The 17,164-nt window shown below is 42.3% G+C and overlaps 1 protein-coding gene across 1 annotated transcript in view; it reads right to left on the bottom strand.

Annotated features, from left to right (window-relative positions):
* LOC115332174 (neprilysin-4-like) overlaps positions 1 to 16,942 on the bottom strand; it is a 74,299-nt gene extending 57,357 nt beyond the window's left edge. Inside the window, exons 1-4 of the mRNA XM_040216240.1 lie at positions 16,852 to 16,942; positions 15,049 to 15,090; positions 7,793 to 7,954; positions 7,170 to 7,253 (exon numbers count right to left, since the gene is read on the bottom strand). Of these exons, the coding sequence (XP_040072174.1) occupies positions 7,170 to 7,253; positions 7,793 to 7,954; positions 15,049 to 15,090; positions 16,852 to 16,942 (379 nt within the window). The remainder of the gene's footprint in view (positions 1 to 7,169; positions 7,254 to 7,792; positions 7,955 to 15,048; positions 15,091 to 16,851) is intronic.
* Between the last annotated feature and the right edge of the window lie 222 nt (positions 16,943 to 17,164).

Here is a 17,164-nt window from a genome sequence, read left to right as displayed (position 1 = left end):
CTGGTCACGGATCATCAGCCGCTCCTTAGGTTGTTGAGATCCGCCTGCCCGACTCCCACTATGGCTGCGGCGCGAATTCAACGATGGGCGCTGCTTTTGGGAAGCTACCACTACAAGTTACAATACAAGCCTGGCAAAAAAATGCTGAATGCGGATGCCCTGAGCAGGATACCGCTACCGGCAGTAGCAACAGCAGGAACGGAAACAGGTGCTGAAGGTGAGCTTCCCGAATATGTGCTTGCTATGGAGCAGTTAGAGGAGGGTGTCGTGACAACCAGGGAGTTGAAACAAATGACAGACAAGTGTTAGCGCAGGTCAAGAACTACATCATAAATGGATGGCCCAAATGCGAGAAGAGCCTAGACTCGAACATTCAACCGTTTTACGGAAGGAAACTAGAACTGTTGGTGGCGCACGACCTGGTATACTGGGGCCACCGCGTCATTGTGCCTAGGGAGGCTCGGGGGCGCCTCCTACAACTCCTTTACGAGAGCCATCAGGGAGCGTCGGCTATGAAAGCGATAGTAAGATCTCAATTTTGGTGGCCTGGACTGGACAAAGAAATAGAGCACACGTCAGTGACGTGTGATGCCTGTGTCAAAATGTTGCCCATGCCAGCGTCAAAGGCACCAATTAACTGGCCCGGAACACACGAAAACTGGTCCAGAGTACATGTTGATTTTCTAGGGACTTTTAGAGAAAAAATGATCTTAGTAGTGGTCGATGCACACAGTAGTGGATCGAGGCCGTTCCTATAAAACAGGTCATACGCGCAAATACAGTGTGTTGTTTGCGAGATGTGTTTAGCCTCTCCGGGGATACCCCGCACTTTGATCTGGGATAATGGTACACCTTTCACCAGTGCCGTTCTTGAAGTTCACGTCGAAAAACAACATAACGCACATCAGGACCGCATTATTTCACCCACAGTCAAATGATCTGGCGGAACGCATGGTAAGAACAATAAAAGATGGGTGGAAGAAAATACAAAACGACGACATTACAACCAGCCTGGCAAGCTTCTTTTTAATTATAGAAGGACACCATCAAGCTCTGGAAAGTCAACCATCCGAACTGCTGCTAGGATATCAATGCTTGGGAGAAGAGCGTGTTGGTTTAAGTCATGGATGAAGAAAGAATAAAACAATTAAAACAGGGACAACACAACCACATCTTTCATGAAAGATGTGGTTGTGTTGTCCCTGTTTTAATTGTTTTATTCTTTCTAGGATATCAAATTCGCTCGCGACTAGACACATGTTTCTCATCACACTCCACAGCATCTGCTCAAGACACAAACTGGACGATCCAACCTGGGTACCCGGTGTACGCCAGAAACTATGGGACAGGAAACGAGTGGATTATTGGAAAAGTCACGGCGACAACGGGAGCACGCATGGCAACCGTCGAAACTCCGTTCAAAGTGATAACACGCCATGTGAACCAACTACGCAAACGGCCGCCAGACAACAAAGAGGCCATGCCGGCTCCTCCACGGTAGTCACCAGGCCGATCAACCAAGTCGAAGGTTCATGCTGATTGCAGCCCACAACAACCACCGGAGACCTCAAGTGAAGTTTGTGAAAGTGCACCCCAAGGACGTTCCACTCGCGTGCGAAAGCCGGTACAGCGCTTTGAATGTTAAGGGGAAAGAAATGTAATATACTAGTCGATGTCGCGAGATCTTTCATATTTACGGACTGGGTCCTCGTGACAGAAGGAGCCGCGTGAAAAATAAAGAGGAAGACTGCTGTGTTCTGAAACCGCTAAACCTCTCCATATTGTCTCGTGGGCTCCGGAGTTTTAGTTTATAACAACATATGAACGGGTGTTCCATTTTCATTCGTATAGACTTAATTATTACAAAACATTTGAAAAATATGCACTAATACGGTGCGTGCAGGTGAGTTATACGGCTAGGGGGACATTGTCTGGGTGTCTAATCTTTGCCATAAGTCAGGTAAGTAACTAAACTTCCTTAACTTACTCTTTAATTAGTAAAAATAATAATTTAGTTTGAATTAGAAACATGCTGAGCATGATCCAAACCACTATATCAGTCAATTTTATAACGACTTGAAGCTCGTGGAAAACTCGGGGGCGCACCAAATTTGCCACTCGTGCAGCAGGCGCAAGGCTAGCAGTGACAAAGCGCGGGTGAGTAGAACATTATAGCTCCACATGCTCAGAGCACGTGGAGCGAAGGCTCGCGCTGCAAAACCCAGGAATCCTGGGTTGAATACCCATCCTGTTGCACGTTTCAATCTAAATAAGCATTGTACCGGCGTCCGGTCGTGTATCACTATTGAGTGTTGCACGTTAAAGTACCCAGGCTAGCGGTTGTGCTCCACTGGCTAAATTCCACATCTACAGCTGGGAACACAGTCGCCCGTTGAGGCAGACTAAGCAAATACCGTGAAAGCCAATACTGGCAACTCTCGCGGAAAACGGGCGAAAAGTGATTGCAGCGCCCCTGGCGAGCTCGGAGTCTCCGCTGGCAGACAGATTCTCCAAAATGCATTGGTTTTGCCTATCTCCGTGCGAGGTGACCAACGAAAAAAAATTGTCACAGACATTCGCTGCTTTGAAAGTTAAAAAATGGGTGCCAGCTCATGAGTGAAGGACATTCTCTTCGCGTATGAAAGATGTTACAGCTTTCTGGGTGCAATTTCGGAGTTCTCCCGAAGAAAACATTCTGTCACAACTTATGTAAGCCAAGCAAAACACGAATGTATGCCTTCGCGCTGTTTCGTGAAAAAGGGAAATGTACAAACATTTCAGAACATAGCTTCGTTTCAACTTTATTGGAATTCTTATCAGTCAATTCGTTTTGTCGTTGCAATTCCCATTTCTTATGAGTGTCTTGCTTATAACCGTTTCGTCGAACAGACGAGCTGGCTCCGGATGAAGAAGCAGAAGTCAATTTCGAACCACGTACGTTACGGCGATGTCAGTATGCTCCGAAAGAAGGCGTTGTGCAGATGCAAATCTTACGCGATTATAGATTAACAAAAGCGGAGTAACGAAAAAAGGAGACTTCTCGCGCTTGCAAAGAAAGAAGGGGAGAGCGTCGTAGCCCCGCGAAAAAAGATGATTTCAGTCACGTGATTTACAGTGCACAAATTCCGATTGTTAGCGCGGGGACGACCAACATCTTCTGCTTCGCTGCTTCTTTACTTCTACGATAAAGGCCGACACCCGTTGAACCGTCTCCACTCTTTCTATTTTTGAGTCTTCGTTCTTTTATATTTTTAAAACAACGCCACTCTGCTTTTTTTTTTTTTTTTTTTTTTTTTGCCCGACGTGTAAACAATCGCGTATCCTGGCTTTGTTTGGCTTAGTTTTTACTGCCTTTCCTTCGCTTCGGCGCTTACTACCCCCGGTTCGTCTGCTACGCTAGGCCCGGGCATTTTGAGGGCCGTCTGCGACTTTGCTGTTGTTGTTGTTTTCTTCCACTGTCGTCTGCGATAACCTCCTATTTTCGCCTTCGATTGAGTTTCTAATCCAAAATCGTCATACGTGCGTTTTGATATTTATTAAATATATTAAGAAGTGTAAGCTCGTTACCCATTTTTATTCGAATTTTATTTGTGTACTCCGGCCGGCACGTCTGCTACGGGTCATCGTTTGTTGATCAACCGGCCGCATTCAAGAACAAGTTTGTGCGATGTGCTGCCTACCATTGCAAGAACAAGTTTGTGCGATGTGGTGAAAAATCTTTCTTCTGCTTCCTACGTCAACCTACGGACACCTACGTCAACAAGTACTTGAATGTACGTACTTTTAAACTGCTTCGTCAAGCGAGCGAACGAACAACCCACCAAAGTCACTGGAAAAAGAAATTCGAAAGCAAAAAAAAAGGTTACTCACTGCTGGCACATATAGAAGATTGCTGCCTGCGACCAAAACATTTCTGCGACTCTTTTTTACCGGGCAGTGTTAGCTGCACTAAGTTATTTATTCCCCCTGTTTTGTTTTTAGTTCGTACCTACGCCACGAAAGCAAATAAAGAAATGTACAACAACCAGCTGAAAAAGAAAGGGACGCTTTCTTCTTTTTTCATTAGTTTCGTCTGTTGCTTCCGCTTTGTTTGTCGTGAACTCAACACCGGTGGCGACCATCAGCTATTCATTTGCTGCTTTCCATTTTTCTTTCTTTTTTTCTATAAGCGCCGCAACGATAGTCGTCGTTGAAATAGTTTTTTTGCTAGCTTCTTTGTTTTATTCGCCGTTGTTCGCTTTTCTTTCCCGTTTCTTCTTATTTTCGTCGGGAATGGCGACACTATTTTTTCTGCAAAGTTCGGAAAGTGTTTGCACGTTCATTTTTATCCTTACTTTTTTCTTTTGTTTTTATGCTCCAGCAGCTCGTGCCCTTGCTCTGGTAATATCAACATGTCGTTTTTGCATGTTTTAACGATTACGACGTAGTTCGAGTAGCTAAACGCCTTTTTTCTTTAAATTTCTTCAAAGTAGCTAAACGCCTTTTTTCCGCTTCCCCGACGCGTTTCAAACGCGTGTGATCTTCCTGAGTGGCGTTTGAGCCCGCTGAATAAACTGCCCTATCTTTGTTTATGCGCGCGTTGTTATTCGATTGTCGTTGCAGTTGCGATCAGTGGATTCCGCTTTGCAAGCGAACTGACCGTAATAAATTGTTTCTGCTGTTAGGGTGACGATACGGGGCTCGTAAAGCTCGAGGACGTCGCGGAGCCTATACTTTTCCATTGCGACGACTGCTTCCGTAGACTTCGAGTCCGCTAGAGGCGCCACTGTCACGTTCGCCGCCGCTCCTATGTGTTTTCGGAGGAGTTTCCAGTATTGGCGAAGCTATCTCGTATTTGGACTAAGTTCTGGGCTGTACAAACATACACACACACCAGTTTGTTTTTCTCGCGTCAGAAACTGTAATTGTACCCCTGTGTTTGGTCAGACTAAAGTCCTGAGTCGCTTTTAATGCAGAAAAGCCAGATGCATTTATGAGGCAAAAACCATCATAAATCGAGGAGGCGTACGCATTACTGCACGATCTGTAGCACTATCCGAGGAAAGATGCTGTACCTCCACGTTGTTTGTTGACCCGGCCTGTTTTCTTTACTTCTCATTTTTTTTCAAACGGCTAATCTTCCCTAGAAATTTTTAAGCATGTGCGTCATTTGATTTAACAATGCATTTTTATTAAAACATGTTTTTTTTTCTTTTTTGTATCAAAACATTTTTCACTTCCTTTTAGTCTTTCTTTATTTGTGAATTAAACTATCAGTTGGTATTAGCGCTTGACGTGTTTGTATCTTCGTCTTGTTCTTGTCCGTTGCGCTAATTATTTTCACGTGGAATAAAACTTTTTTCCAAAGCGGCAAACCCCAAACCTTCTAATAAACGATCGATTACACGTACGCAAACTAAAGGAATATAAACGAAGATCATTTCCAGCGATTGTTCAATGGTGGGTAGGAACAATTTTATATTTACCTTGAAGTAATGAAAGTTATAGTTTTATAGTTACAGAAATTGTTAATTTATTTAAAGACTATTATATTGAACAATAAAATACCTTAAAAACGTTAGTATTCTTATATTCAATCTAGTCCAATTTATTATAAGGTCGAAAATTATAGACATTATCTCATGGACAATTATGAGAGGTGATGTACGTTTCCTTGGTACAATATGCAAGATCAGTTTACCTGAAGTCTTCAAATGTACCCCAGTTTTCTCTAGAAAATTGTACATAACGTGTGAGCGGTACTTAAACGGTTTTTTAATTCTAAAACTATTATTTGAGCAGAACCTGAAAACTACTTATTTTTTCCTATGTCTATACATGTCGGTTCCTTGACTAATTTGCAAGTTACATGCCATTATTATATTGTCCTTGCATCTTTCTTTCGGACAATATTCAGTCCTATGTTTATAAATGTTTAAACTATATAACGCCATCCTCCCAGTCTTTAGCAGGTAAGCTGAAAATTAAATGAAACCACCCAAAAATTCAGGGTACTTTGTTTTCTGGCGCCCATATTTTTAAAGGGGTGACCCTTAGATGAACACCGTATTCACTTCCTTCTTTTGGGGTTCGATGGGTTGTTGGGGTGATAACTATGGCCATTACATCTTTAACTAAGATATACCCGTTAATTTTGTATTTAATTACTGATTTTATGGTTTACGTTGGAATTAAAGTGATGAAAGAAAATATTATTAGAGCCAATTTAGCAAGTAGAACTTCCGCGACGCTAGCAAGCTGTGATGTACCTAATGATTGGCTAGCGTGGGACCAGCGCTCCAAACAACTTCTTGGTGCAGAAAATAACACCAAGTGCCAGTGCAAGGGTTTTCGCTACTCAAAGGATGACGGGCTGTTTTTACGTTCAATTTTGATATCAGACGAGGAAATGTTATCGAATTATGTTACATATCATAAATTTTCTTGTTTTGTTTGTGCCCAGCCTGAAAGATCTCCAATAAATGCGACATTCACGTAATACACAAAGCAGTTTTAAATGCTTTCCATTGAAAGAGAATCTATATGCGTATGAGTGGGTCAGAAATTAACAATGAGACCATTCTATAGAAAATGGTCACCCTTCGGACAACCTTTAGGTAAGTAAGCTGAAATGAAATGAAATGACGTGTGCGCAAAGATTGTTGTTTCACAACACAAAGCATAGAGCCGTCAACAAAAATTTGCGGCGCGCGCCCGCTCTCAAGATTCACGCTTCAAGAATAAGCTTCATTTCGTGCTCGCAGTCATGTCTTATTTACTCGCTTCCATCCAACGCACGCGAGATAACCGGGACAGGTCCAGGATGCCGCTTTGTCAGCCGTCATGCCGCGCGTCTGCCTCACTATAGCCACCGTGTTGGGTGACGGAGGTTGCATGATACATATAACATTTCGCGGTACCTTGAAACAATCCGTGTTATCTCGTATGCGTCGGACAAAAGCGAGCAAAAAAGAAAAAAAAAAAAAAGAGTGTTAACGCGGGAGGAAGCGCATGCGCAAAGCGCAAGTCTCGAGAGCTGCAACGCGCCGCCAGAAGGCGCAGCAAGTCTTTTCGGCTGGCGCTCCCGTGCCCCGCAAACAATTGTGGCCCACTGTACTTTTGAAAAGTGGTCATTCGGTGGCAATTTATGTTTTGAGCCAATATAAAGAAGACAAAATTGTAATGCTTACGCCCCGTGCACTTTCTGAATAAAATGCCCAGTTTCTGATCAATGGACTGGTCTCCCTTATGATAAGTCAGTCGATTTAGTAATTCTGAAATATATAAATGTTAAATTGGAGAGGATGAAAGGTAAGTAAACTGCCGCACAGGATAACTATTAGAGTTTACAGTGACTTCAGGAGGCGAGCACTTGTACAGTGTCGTTTTATATGTTCTCAACATTAGAGGAAAACGTATGGGAAATTCAGTATTCAGTTCGGTAAAATCGTATTTTTGCAGAATTGAAAAAAATCAAAATATTCTTTTAGAATTTTGAAAAACTCATTGCAATTTGGCTTTTCGCCAACCTACTTATTTGCGCTAGCATTTGCGTATTTCGAGCAGAATTAAAGCATTTCCACCCAAGTGGCATTAAATATTTCTCACAAAATTATTCCTGTTGATATTTATCTCAAATTTGAGTTAAAAGGATTCACTACATATCTATGCCCCATTAAGAAGAATCATTCTCAATGATATATTCTTTTATAGAGTTTTGCAATTTTGACACTTCGTGTTATTAGTTCAGCAAAGCAATTACAATACCTCTAATTTTGACCAGGTATACATAAAAATAAGCTCTGTTACGTACGTCTCATATTCTGGTCTCTTCTGTTCGCTGCTTCTGTGAATCGGTTAACTGCAGAAATGTCTCTCGGAATTTGTGTATCTTTCTTCCACTTCCCGCATGCATATGCAAAGAAGTCGACGCAAGGATCCGCCTTGGTGTCGATGGCGTCAATAATTTGTTTTGCTGAAAGATATTTTCAAAGGAATAAATATTTTACATTTTTGTTCCACGATTACTTCACGTTTATGCAGATCAATAAGAAACGAGAATACATTTTAGAAAGAAGTATTTTTTACCCGGGCAGCAAAAAGAATGTTTATTCTTCCCACTAACACACTATTTCTAAACAACGTTGGCTATTATTTAATCCTCGCTACATAATTAGATATCTGGAACCCGAATAAAAGAAAACTTTTTCACAGTCCAAAATACCTATTGCACCTGAAAAAAACTTTCTTTCGCATAAACTCTAGTTTAATTTTTTTTTGTATATTTTTAGTTAGAGGTTAAGTTCCAACTGCAATGCAAGGGTTTGAAAATTAGATATCAAAAGTCAAGACGTTGATTTCTTCAAATATAATGTGCTAGGACTTATAATATAACTGAAGCATTCTAAGCTCCTCGCTAGCATTTACAAAATTATAGTCTCAATTAGCATTACATCAAAGTGTAATTTATATTAGGATACCTATCTATCCTGGTGTAGATGGATGCCTTATTAACTAGATCGTTACGTAAAATGACTGAGATCCAGTGTTTTTCTTAATGTAACCGAGTTGAACACACGCTTTTAAATTCAAATTTATCTTTCATGTGAACAGAAAACAAGAATAGGCATAATGTCTATAGAGGCTTTTTCTTTAGTTTTTCCAAATTTACTGAAAAAAAAAACTGCTCGGATAACTACATTTATCTGGTCTGCGCAGGTGAGCGATACGGTCACGGGTAGATAAAATGGAAGATTAAATGTCACGATAAGTGGAATAAATAACTGAAATCTGTTAATTAAAGTTTTAAGTGGTAAAAAACAAAACAAACCGTGATAAATATAAACTTGCTGAGCGTCATCTAAAAGCAGTAAATCAGTAATTCTTGCAAGATATAAAGCGCGGGAGATGTGCAGCAGTCCTCTAAAGTTACTACTCCTGCAACATACATAAAGCTAGGGGTAACGAGGATGATAAGACCACCGCGCGCTTAGCACCCGCGTTTTCTATGCTTCGTTACCGCTCCAAGTATTTTTAAGTCGTACTGATTTCATAGGCAGTGATGATTCTCAATCAGTTTCTAATTGAAACCACGCGTTTATTTTTACTAATTAAATAGTTAATTACCAGAGTGCTGTGAATTATTTAACTTATCGCTACGATTTTTCTTCTTTGTTATGTAACCCTTACAATATAATCCACCTGCGCAAACTGCATTTGTTTCGCTTTCGTTTTTTTTTTAAGGCAAAGTTGCAAAACGTAAACAAGCACCATTAATATAGACGTTTCAGGGTACGGCCCTTGGGCTCGGGCATTTTATTGCGTACTCACGGTTACCAGACTGGCGTTCAAAGAAAGCATTTTGTAGCGTGAGCTGCAAAATGCTTTCTTTGAACGTCCAAGGTTGAGCAGCTTCGCGTGGCTCCCAAAGAGCCATGCTGCGCATGCGCGAGGAGCAGTGACGTCACACGGCGCACAGCTGGCGCGCCGGAGCAGCCGCTGCCGCGCGCTCCGCCGCCGCCGCAAAGGCGCCTCGCCGGTCTGCGCATTCCAGAGGAGTGACGTCCTAGCCGCGGCAGACGCACTGGCGCCGCCGCGTGCCCAGCTGTGCTCCTCCGTTGGGCAGTAGCCAAGTCTGACGCTGCACCGGAGCCGCTTGATAGCGCCTCTCATTTTGCGCGCATAAGCTCACGCTACGTATATCCTGGCATAGCTGAGCTAAGCCACCACAATTTTTTTCGATCCATGGTGGCCAGACTAGCTCTCGAAGCACGGCTGCTGCAAGCGTGTATAAAACGACGTTTTACATAATTTTTGCATGGGTGCCGCCATCTTGTTATTACGTGAGCCTGCCGCTATAGCTGTCCTATGGATTCACGTCAACGGAGTGCGTTTTCTGATCTACCTGCCAGCAACGGAGATTTCTTTTAGAGCGCAGCTCTTAGGGGCCCGTTCCCGGCTTGAGCGGCGTCGGCGTCGCCATCGGCGTCGCCGTCGCCGTCGGCGTAACCAAGGTCATCCCAAGGTCACGTGGCCCCCAAGGTCATCCCAAGGTCACGTGACCCGGCAAGGTCATCCCAAGGTCACGTGACCCCTCCCCCAGGGTCACGTCACCCCCAAGGTCACGTGACACTCAAAGTCACGTCACCCCCTGAAGTCACGTGACCCCCCGAGGTCGCGTGACCCCCCGAGGTCACGTGACCCGCCCCCCAAAGTCACGTGACACCCCCAGGTCACGTGACCACCCCCAGGGTCACGTGACCCCCTCCGAGGTCACGTGACCTCCCCGATGACGTCATCGTCACTGATGACGTCATCGGATCCGCATCGTCATCGTCATCATCACTGATGACGATGACGATGCGGATGCCGGTGAGGTCATCAGTGACGTCACTGATGACGTCATCAGTGATGATGACGATGACGATGCGGATGCCGGTGACGTCATCAGTGACGATGACGTCATCGGGGAGGTCACGTGACCCTGGGGGTGGTCACGTGACCGGGGGTGTCACGTGACTTCGGGGCGGCATCCGCACCGTCATCGTCATCATCACATATGACGTCATCAGTGGCGTCACTGATGACGTCACAGACATCCGCATCGTCATCGTCATCATCGCTGATGACGTCATCGGAGTCAGCATCGTCATCGTCACTGATGACATCAACGGCATCGTCACGTGACCCCAAAGGTCACGTGACCCCCCCAGTACCCTTCCCTCCTCCTCCTCAAGAGCTGCGCTCTAATTCGGTGTTACAGGGAGTTGTAAACGGCGTTCACTTTTTTTGTGTGTATTATTATCTACTTTGAAGTTAGGTTGTTTTTTTTTTAAACAAGGTTGCTCTATTTTGTGCCACCAGTTAATCATCCTATAATTCTTGAGCCTGTGTGGTGATTTTGCATTATGATTTATTGAGCAGTATCGGATCCAGTCCACGACGCAAGAACATGACCCGAATAATACCTTTTTGAAAAGGGTAATCGAAAACATTCAACATTTTCACCAGCTCACAGAAACAATCAGGCCCGTGTAGCGACACCCGAGCTATCACTTTTCCGCATTGATATATTGGAAACAACTTTAGGCGCACTGTAGATGCAAATTCCTCGTCTTTCGCTAAAACGACGCAGGATGTACCAGAGTTATCAAGTTGGGGGAATATCATATAAGTGTAATTTGTAGGATTCACATGAGTACGAGAAATGGCCAAACGTTCGGGCTAAGGCACATGTGTACGACCTGCAACCATGTTTACGATTTGTCGCATTTGCTTGCACGGCTTAACTTGACGTGGAAACTATTCGAGGCATCGACAGGATGAAAGCGACAGGGAGGACTTTAAGTTGCCCCTCCTTCAGGGCGAGCTCTTTATACCTCACCAGCAATTCGGCGTCTCATGAGCTTGGAGCGCGCAAGCGTGGTCGAAGCACAACGAAAGGCGAAGAGCACGTGCAGAATGCCCAAAAAGGAGACGCCCTGTGGTCCTCATCCTGTGAGCGATTATGTTGTATCCTAATAAGCGCACGTACCTCCTAAACTTGCACGACATTTTTATGCGCAAACAATTTCTTGCGCTCATAAAAATCACGCGAACGACGACGTCCGGCTCAAAGTAAGTGAATGAACCTATTGTCCGTGTATATTAGACGGCACCGTATCATCAAAGTAGTGATGCTTTGATGACGCGCCATCGAAATGTGGAAGTGACCATTGCTAACGCCGCTTTCGTTCTTCTTTTCATTGGAGAACCGGTACATTGAAGCTGAAACTAGACATAGTTATTTCCTGAGCGCTGGTGGGGCATGGGTAGCGCTCACAGCGAGATGCCTGGAGTTAATGTCGGCACTGCAGTTTTTGCAAGCTACACCCAAGCGCGTTTTGCCCGCTGGATGCTTTTAAGCGTCCCACTGTTGTCGTTCATCGCGCGCCAGCGGTCATAAATGACGTCTCCTGTAAGACTGGAAGAATAGGCGCGATAAATTTTGGTGGCCAGCAATGGAAGCTCGGAGCGCACGCCGACTGGTGGCAACTCGGGTCACTCGGGTTACGTGAGGACGTACACTTTACTAAACAACACAATCAACGAAGAACGTTACGCAAATTTTTTTTTTAGAGCGCAGCTCTGAGGCACCCGTTTCCTGCTTGAGCGGCGTCGGCGTCGACGTCGGTGTCGCCGTCGGTGTAACCGCGGGTTGCAGTATGGGACGTTTCCTATAATGACGTCACATGTGACGTCACGTACGTCATCACGAGGGCCACGAGGAACGAGGAGGAGGAGGAGCAGATTTCCCCGCTAAATTTAGTGAAAAGAATCCCCCACTAAATTGAGCGGAAAGATTTCCCCGCTAGATTTAGGGGAAAAAATTTCCCGCTAAATTTAGGGCAAACATTTTCCCGCTAAATTTAGCTGGGAAGTTTTTTATGCTGAACTGAGCGGGGAATTTTCTTAACTAAAATTACCGGGAATTGTTGGGAAAATCTCTAGCTTAGTGGGAGGGGAGCAGGGGAGGAGGAGGACATGGGAGCAGGGAGAGGAGGGACATACCCTCCCCTCCTCCTTTTCAAGAGCTGCACTGTAAGTCGGCATTACAGGGAATCGTAAACGTCTTTCTTTTTCAGCACTGCTATATTATTTAGGTCGTTAATGTAAAAAATATATATAGGATATACATATCTGCACATGTTTTTTTTTTTTTTTTTATTCTCAAAACCGGCAGGGGGTGTGGGCCAGCATTTTTATTTTGACGAAAAACTCATATACGTTCAGAGCGCACTCTTGAAATGAAGTGAAGCGCAGACGGCAGGTCTAGTGGACTTTCCTTGTATTCAACCTATTGAACACTAAAGCCACCGAGGCGAAAATGTCCCACCGGTCGGGAGCTTATGTTTGACAACTCGCCATTTTGCCATTTCTGAAACTACGGGGTGCCCCCAAACCGGGGGAAGCCTTTAAAGTGATTGAAAAAAATTGGCTTGATAGCCTACCGCGCTACGATTTCCGACACAGGAGCCCGAAGGTGGTAGAAGCACCGCTTCAAAATTTCAACAAACGAACTTACCTGACTAAGGGTAAAAAGCAATAACTTGTTTACACAACCTACGGTGCGCCTATCTGCTAATCACGCACACTCTGACTGGCGCAACAGCCGATACATTGGGGAACAGGCCCCAACAGCTTAGGGTGCTACCCCTATGGCGGCTTGGGGTAGTTCAGCAGCTGCCCGGTCGCGCCAGATGCAGACGTCCTTTAGCTTGGATTACTTCATAAATGGCCTGTTTTATTTTTTGCGCGTGTCCATTTAATGTGTCTTATTAACACACAAAAAATCATACGTTTACTATTACAGCATTAAGAAGGCGCGCGCCGTTTATGTTCAGAAAAGGTTGTCTGTTTTTGTAACAAAAACAGACAACGTTTTCTAGTCATAAACGGCGCGCGCTTTTTTGGTACTCTAATTTGCAGTGTCTGATTATTTTTGGCGCGAACGCACGGCTGCTGAGCTGCTCTTTGCCCCAGGGACCGCGCTGCCACCATCTGCAGGTTTTTGCGCCAATCAGGGGGTGCGCGATTAGCAGACGGGTAGAAAAAAAATATTGTTTTTCTATTAAGTTTTTACTTTGGTAAGTTTAATTTTTTTTTAAACATTGATGCAATGCTTCCACCACCTTAAGGCAGCTTTGTGGCAAATCATAGCGCGATACGTTACCCTGCCGATTTATATGGTCACTTTAAAGGCTTTTCTCGATTCAGAAGCACTCGACACTGCACTAGGGCTCCTCTGATACAGTCTAGAAATAGATTTCAGTTTAAACCTACGTCCGAAATATATAGACTATTATAGGTAAAAAAAAGAACATGTCAAAAAGGTTTGTATAAACAAATTCTTCGACAGCTGACAAATTCAGGATTGTTTGTCTAAAAACTATTTATATATATTTTTATCGTTATTTGTGAGTAGCAAGGTATTATAGTGCTTTATCAGAAGATATGAAAAGCAGATAGATTATTTTCAGCGTAATTAAATCTTCAGTCTTATCATACGTGTATTGTGAATGCGTGTTCACATTCACCCCAATATTGTGGGATGAATGTATTACTATATTTAACTAATATTATTAATTCTCTTCAATTTTAATAACACATATTGCAGAAAGATTGCGTATTGCAAAACATTTTTTTATATGAGATTGTTCGCTACTATAATGCCCTGAGTCCCACAACACGTAACACCACAAAATATCTTACGCATGAAGTTCTGGACAAATGAAGAGGTACAATGAAACATAATCTAGCATATTATAACTGTCAATAGATTATAGATATAAACCAACACATTTATTTTTATACATCCCGCACTGTATGCAAGGTTTGAAAATTCAAGTTACAAAGAAAGTGTTTGCACTCCTAATAAAGAATAAAAAAATATTTTGGGGACTAATAAATACAAAGTAAAAGAGAAGTTCCGAAACTGCATGAAATATCGAAATCACTTGCCCTTCAACTGCATTTAAACATCGTCAGCACCTCTATCATCTGTACGATATCTCGTAACCTGATCATTAGATGGGGCGCCGCAGGCCTTCATGGTAGTGGCTACTTTATTTTTTCCGCGGCGCTAAGGCTTTTTATTTTTTACAAAAAAGTAATGTTATTACCATTACTTATGCTGTAACTATTACCTTATTTTCGAAGACCAGTTGCCTCGGATAATAAAACTTGCCTGCTTCATATTTCTTATAATTTTTAAAGTGTCATATTTTCAATCATGGAAAGACTATGTTCGTCGTTCAAGCTTATTTTATAAAGACGACATCAAATTCACTCTCTATAGTGAAGTTCAAAAAGCTCAGATTTCTTCAGAATTGTGTTTAATGTCTTGGATATGGTCATAAAAAAGGAGTAAATACCCGCATGTTTTCATTGACACGATGTAGGTAATAATAAACTTATTCACACAATTTTCTTTTCAAGGTCTGTAATAGCTGCGACAGCTTTCAGTAAGACGTTAATTTACCGAAATGAATTTGTCTAAATTTTCTAGTTAAAGAGTTTTCTTTTACTTACCCATCTTCCTACATTCCCCGGTCTTGCAAACCTTGTCATTATCTGGAATGAAACCACTTTAGTGTGAATTAAAATGGCGATTTAATTAAATATGCTCTCTAACCACTGTAGCAAGCCGGTTAAGTTGTCGCCTAATAATTATTATGCACATTTGGGTGCAAAGTATTTAAAATTGTGAGCCGTATTTTCGCTAGATGTTATCCCCCCAAAAATACAATGCGCGAGCTGTACACAAGGGCAATCAAGGTCCTGGCGGAAAGCAAGCGCAACCCACATTCCCCGGCTTTAACTGCCCTTCACGCAAGCCATATCTGCTGCGTGCGAAGTATGGTGGTGTCTTCACCTTAGCACCCCCAAGCGAATTTTACGCGCACTTTTTCGATGTGAGTATTGTGTATCTCCAAAACCGTATTTTGTGCCGATGATAATTAAAGTCAGCGTACAATCTACGATTTATTAAAAAATAAATTGAACTGCCATAAAGTATACAATACAGATGTTTGAAAACATGTATCACAAAGACGGCACTTGCACGTGTATTAAGCATTTTAATTGAAGTATGCAATAAAGGTATTTAAGCCTTAAAAGAGCGTAAAGTTGTATATGAACTAACTATTCCAAAGCACACTTTTGAAAGCACAGAAGTTTTATGCTTACTACGCGGTATTTCAAGTGACGAAGAATGATTGCCATTGCAGATAAAAGAAATTTCATGTAGTTAACAATGCCATTTTTTATTACTGAGCTTGCTTGGAATGAAACTTCTGAAAGCAACCTGCTGACTACATCAGTATTGAAGCCATTCGATAAGAACCTTAGCTTCTCCAGGATTTAAATAAGTGTTTTAGCGAAATCCTTGCTGCTACTTAAACGTTTACAAGTGAGTTTGCAAAGAAAAATGCGATCACTTTGGTGATTTCAATTGTCTGCAACGTGAGTAGTTCTAAAAAAAAAATGTTCTCACGTGAAAAAATAAAATTGTACCCAAGAGCATTTGTTTAAAACGTCATGGAAATGTGATTTTAAAGCGAATTTTAGCTGTAACGTTTAAAGCCATTGTCCTTTTTATTTTATTTTCTACCAATTTTTAGAGGAAAGAGATTAACACTGAAGCGCCGAAACCAAACAATATTCAGTCAATTGGCTTATTCGGGGCATGATTCAGTGCAAGGGTATTTGTGGAAAACCTTGAGCATGTTTTTTACAAGTTTAAAAAATATCATGGTATAATAATTACTCCGCCAAGCTAAGTGCTTTTTCACATGAATTACAAAAGTACTATACATGCTACGCTCGCTTAGCCGTAAATTTATCAAACCGACTCTGTTTCAACACAATCGTGTGATGAATAAATCTGGTACAGTGCAAAACAAACGTTGAGCCTATTTTGTTTCTCGTTCGTGAATTTTAGTACAAAAGATCTTTGGACGTGGTTTTTCTAGCGGTTTTCAAGCTCTAGCTCTTTTGCGGCCCACGGTTTATAAATAAATGTTAATAATTCTTTAGATACAAACCTTTTATAGCGACTTTATGCAATATGTTACATAATAAATGTAATAAATAAAAATTAATACATAATTTTCAAAAAGTCACTTTTTTAGTTGCTATACCTGTGTAAGCGTCATCACAACACAGGTAATTTTTAAATATTTAAAAACGTATATGTATATCGGATATTATAAACAATTAGAACAGCCTATGACCTTCAATACAGTTAGGGGCTCAGCCATAAATAGTGTTTGGGCTAAAATCTAAAAATGTTAAGTTGCGATTTTGTGATTGTAAGACTCGTAAGGCTGTTACCTGAAGTGTATGTAAGAATGCTCCATCCTGTATTCAGTACAGAAAGCACCCAAACAAGCGTAGTTAGTCTCATCGGTGTTTGAAGATGCATTTTCGGACTTCTCATTTTTGTGCGCCCTGAAATATACATTGCGAGATAAAAGAGGATGCATCTTGTTCAAACGCAAATATTTATACATAAAATAATGTATCTGCAGGAGGCAGATCTGCCTCCTGCAGATACATTATTTTATGTATACCCTACTGAAAAAAACCATTTGAAATTCAAACGGGTGGCAAACTGGTCGCCCGTTTGAATCAAACCTGTCGATCC

This window comes from Ixodes scapularis, unplaced genomic scaffold (assembly GCF_016920785.2).
Source record: "Ixodes scapularis isolate PalLabHiFi unplaced genomic scaffold, ASM1692078v2 PGA_scaffold13__105_contigs__length_92229423, whole genome shotgun sequence".
In the NCBI taxonomy this organism is placed as follows: Eukaryota; Metazoa; Arthropoda; class Arachnida; order Ixodida; family Ixodidae; genus Ixodes; species Ixodes scapularis.
The sequence above is the reverse complement of the archived record's forward strand: the minus strand, read 5'-3'. Positions and strand labels throughout refer to the sequence as shown.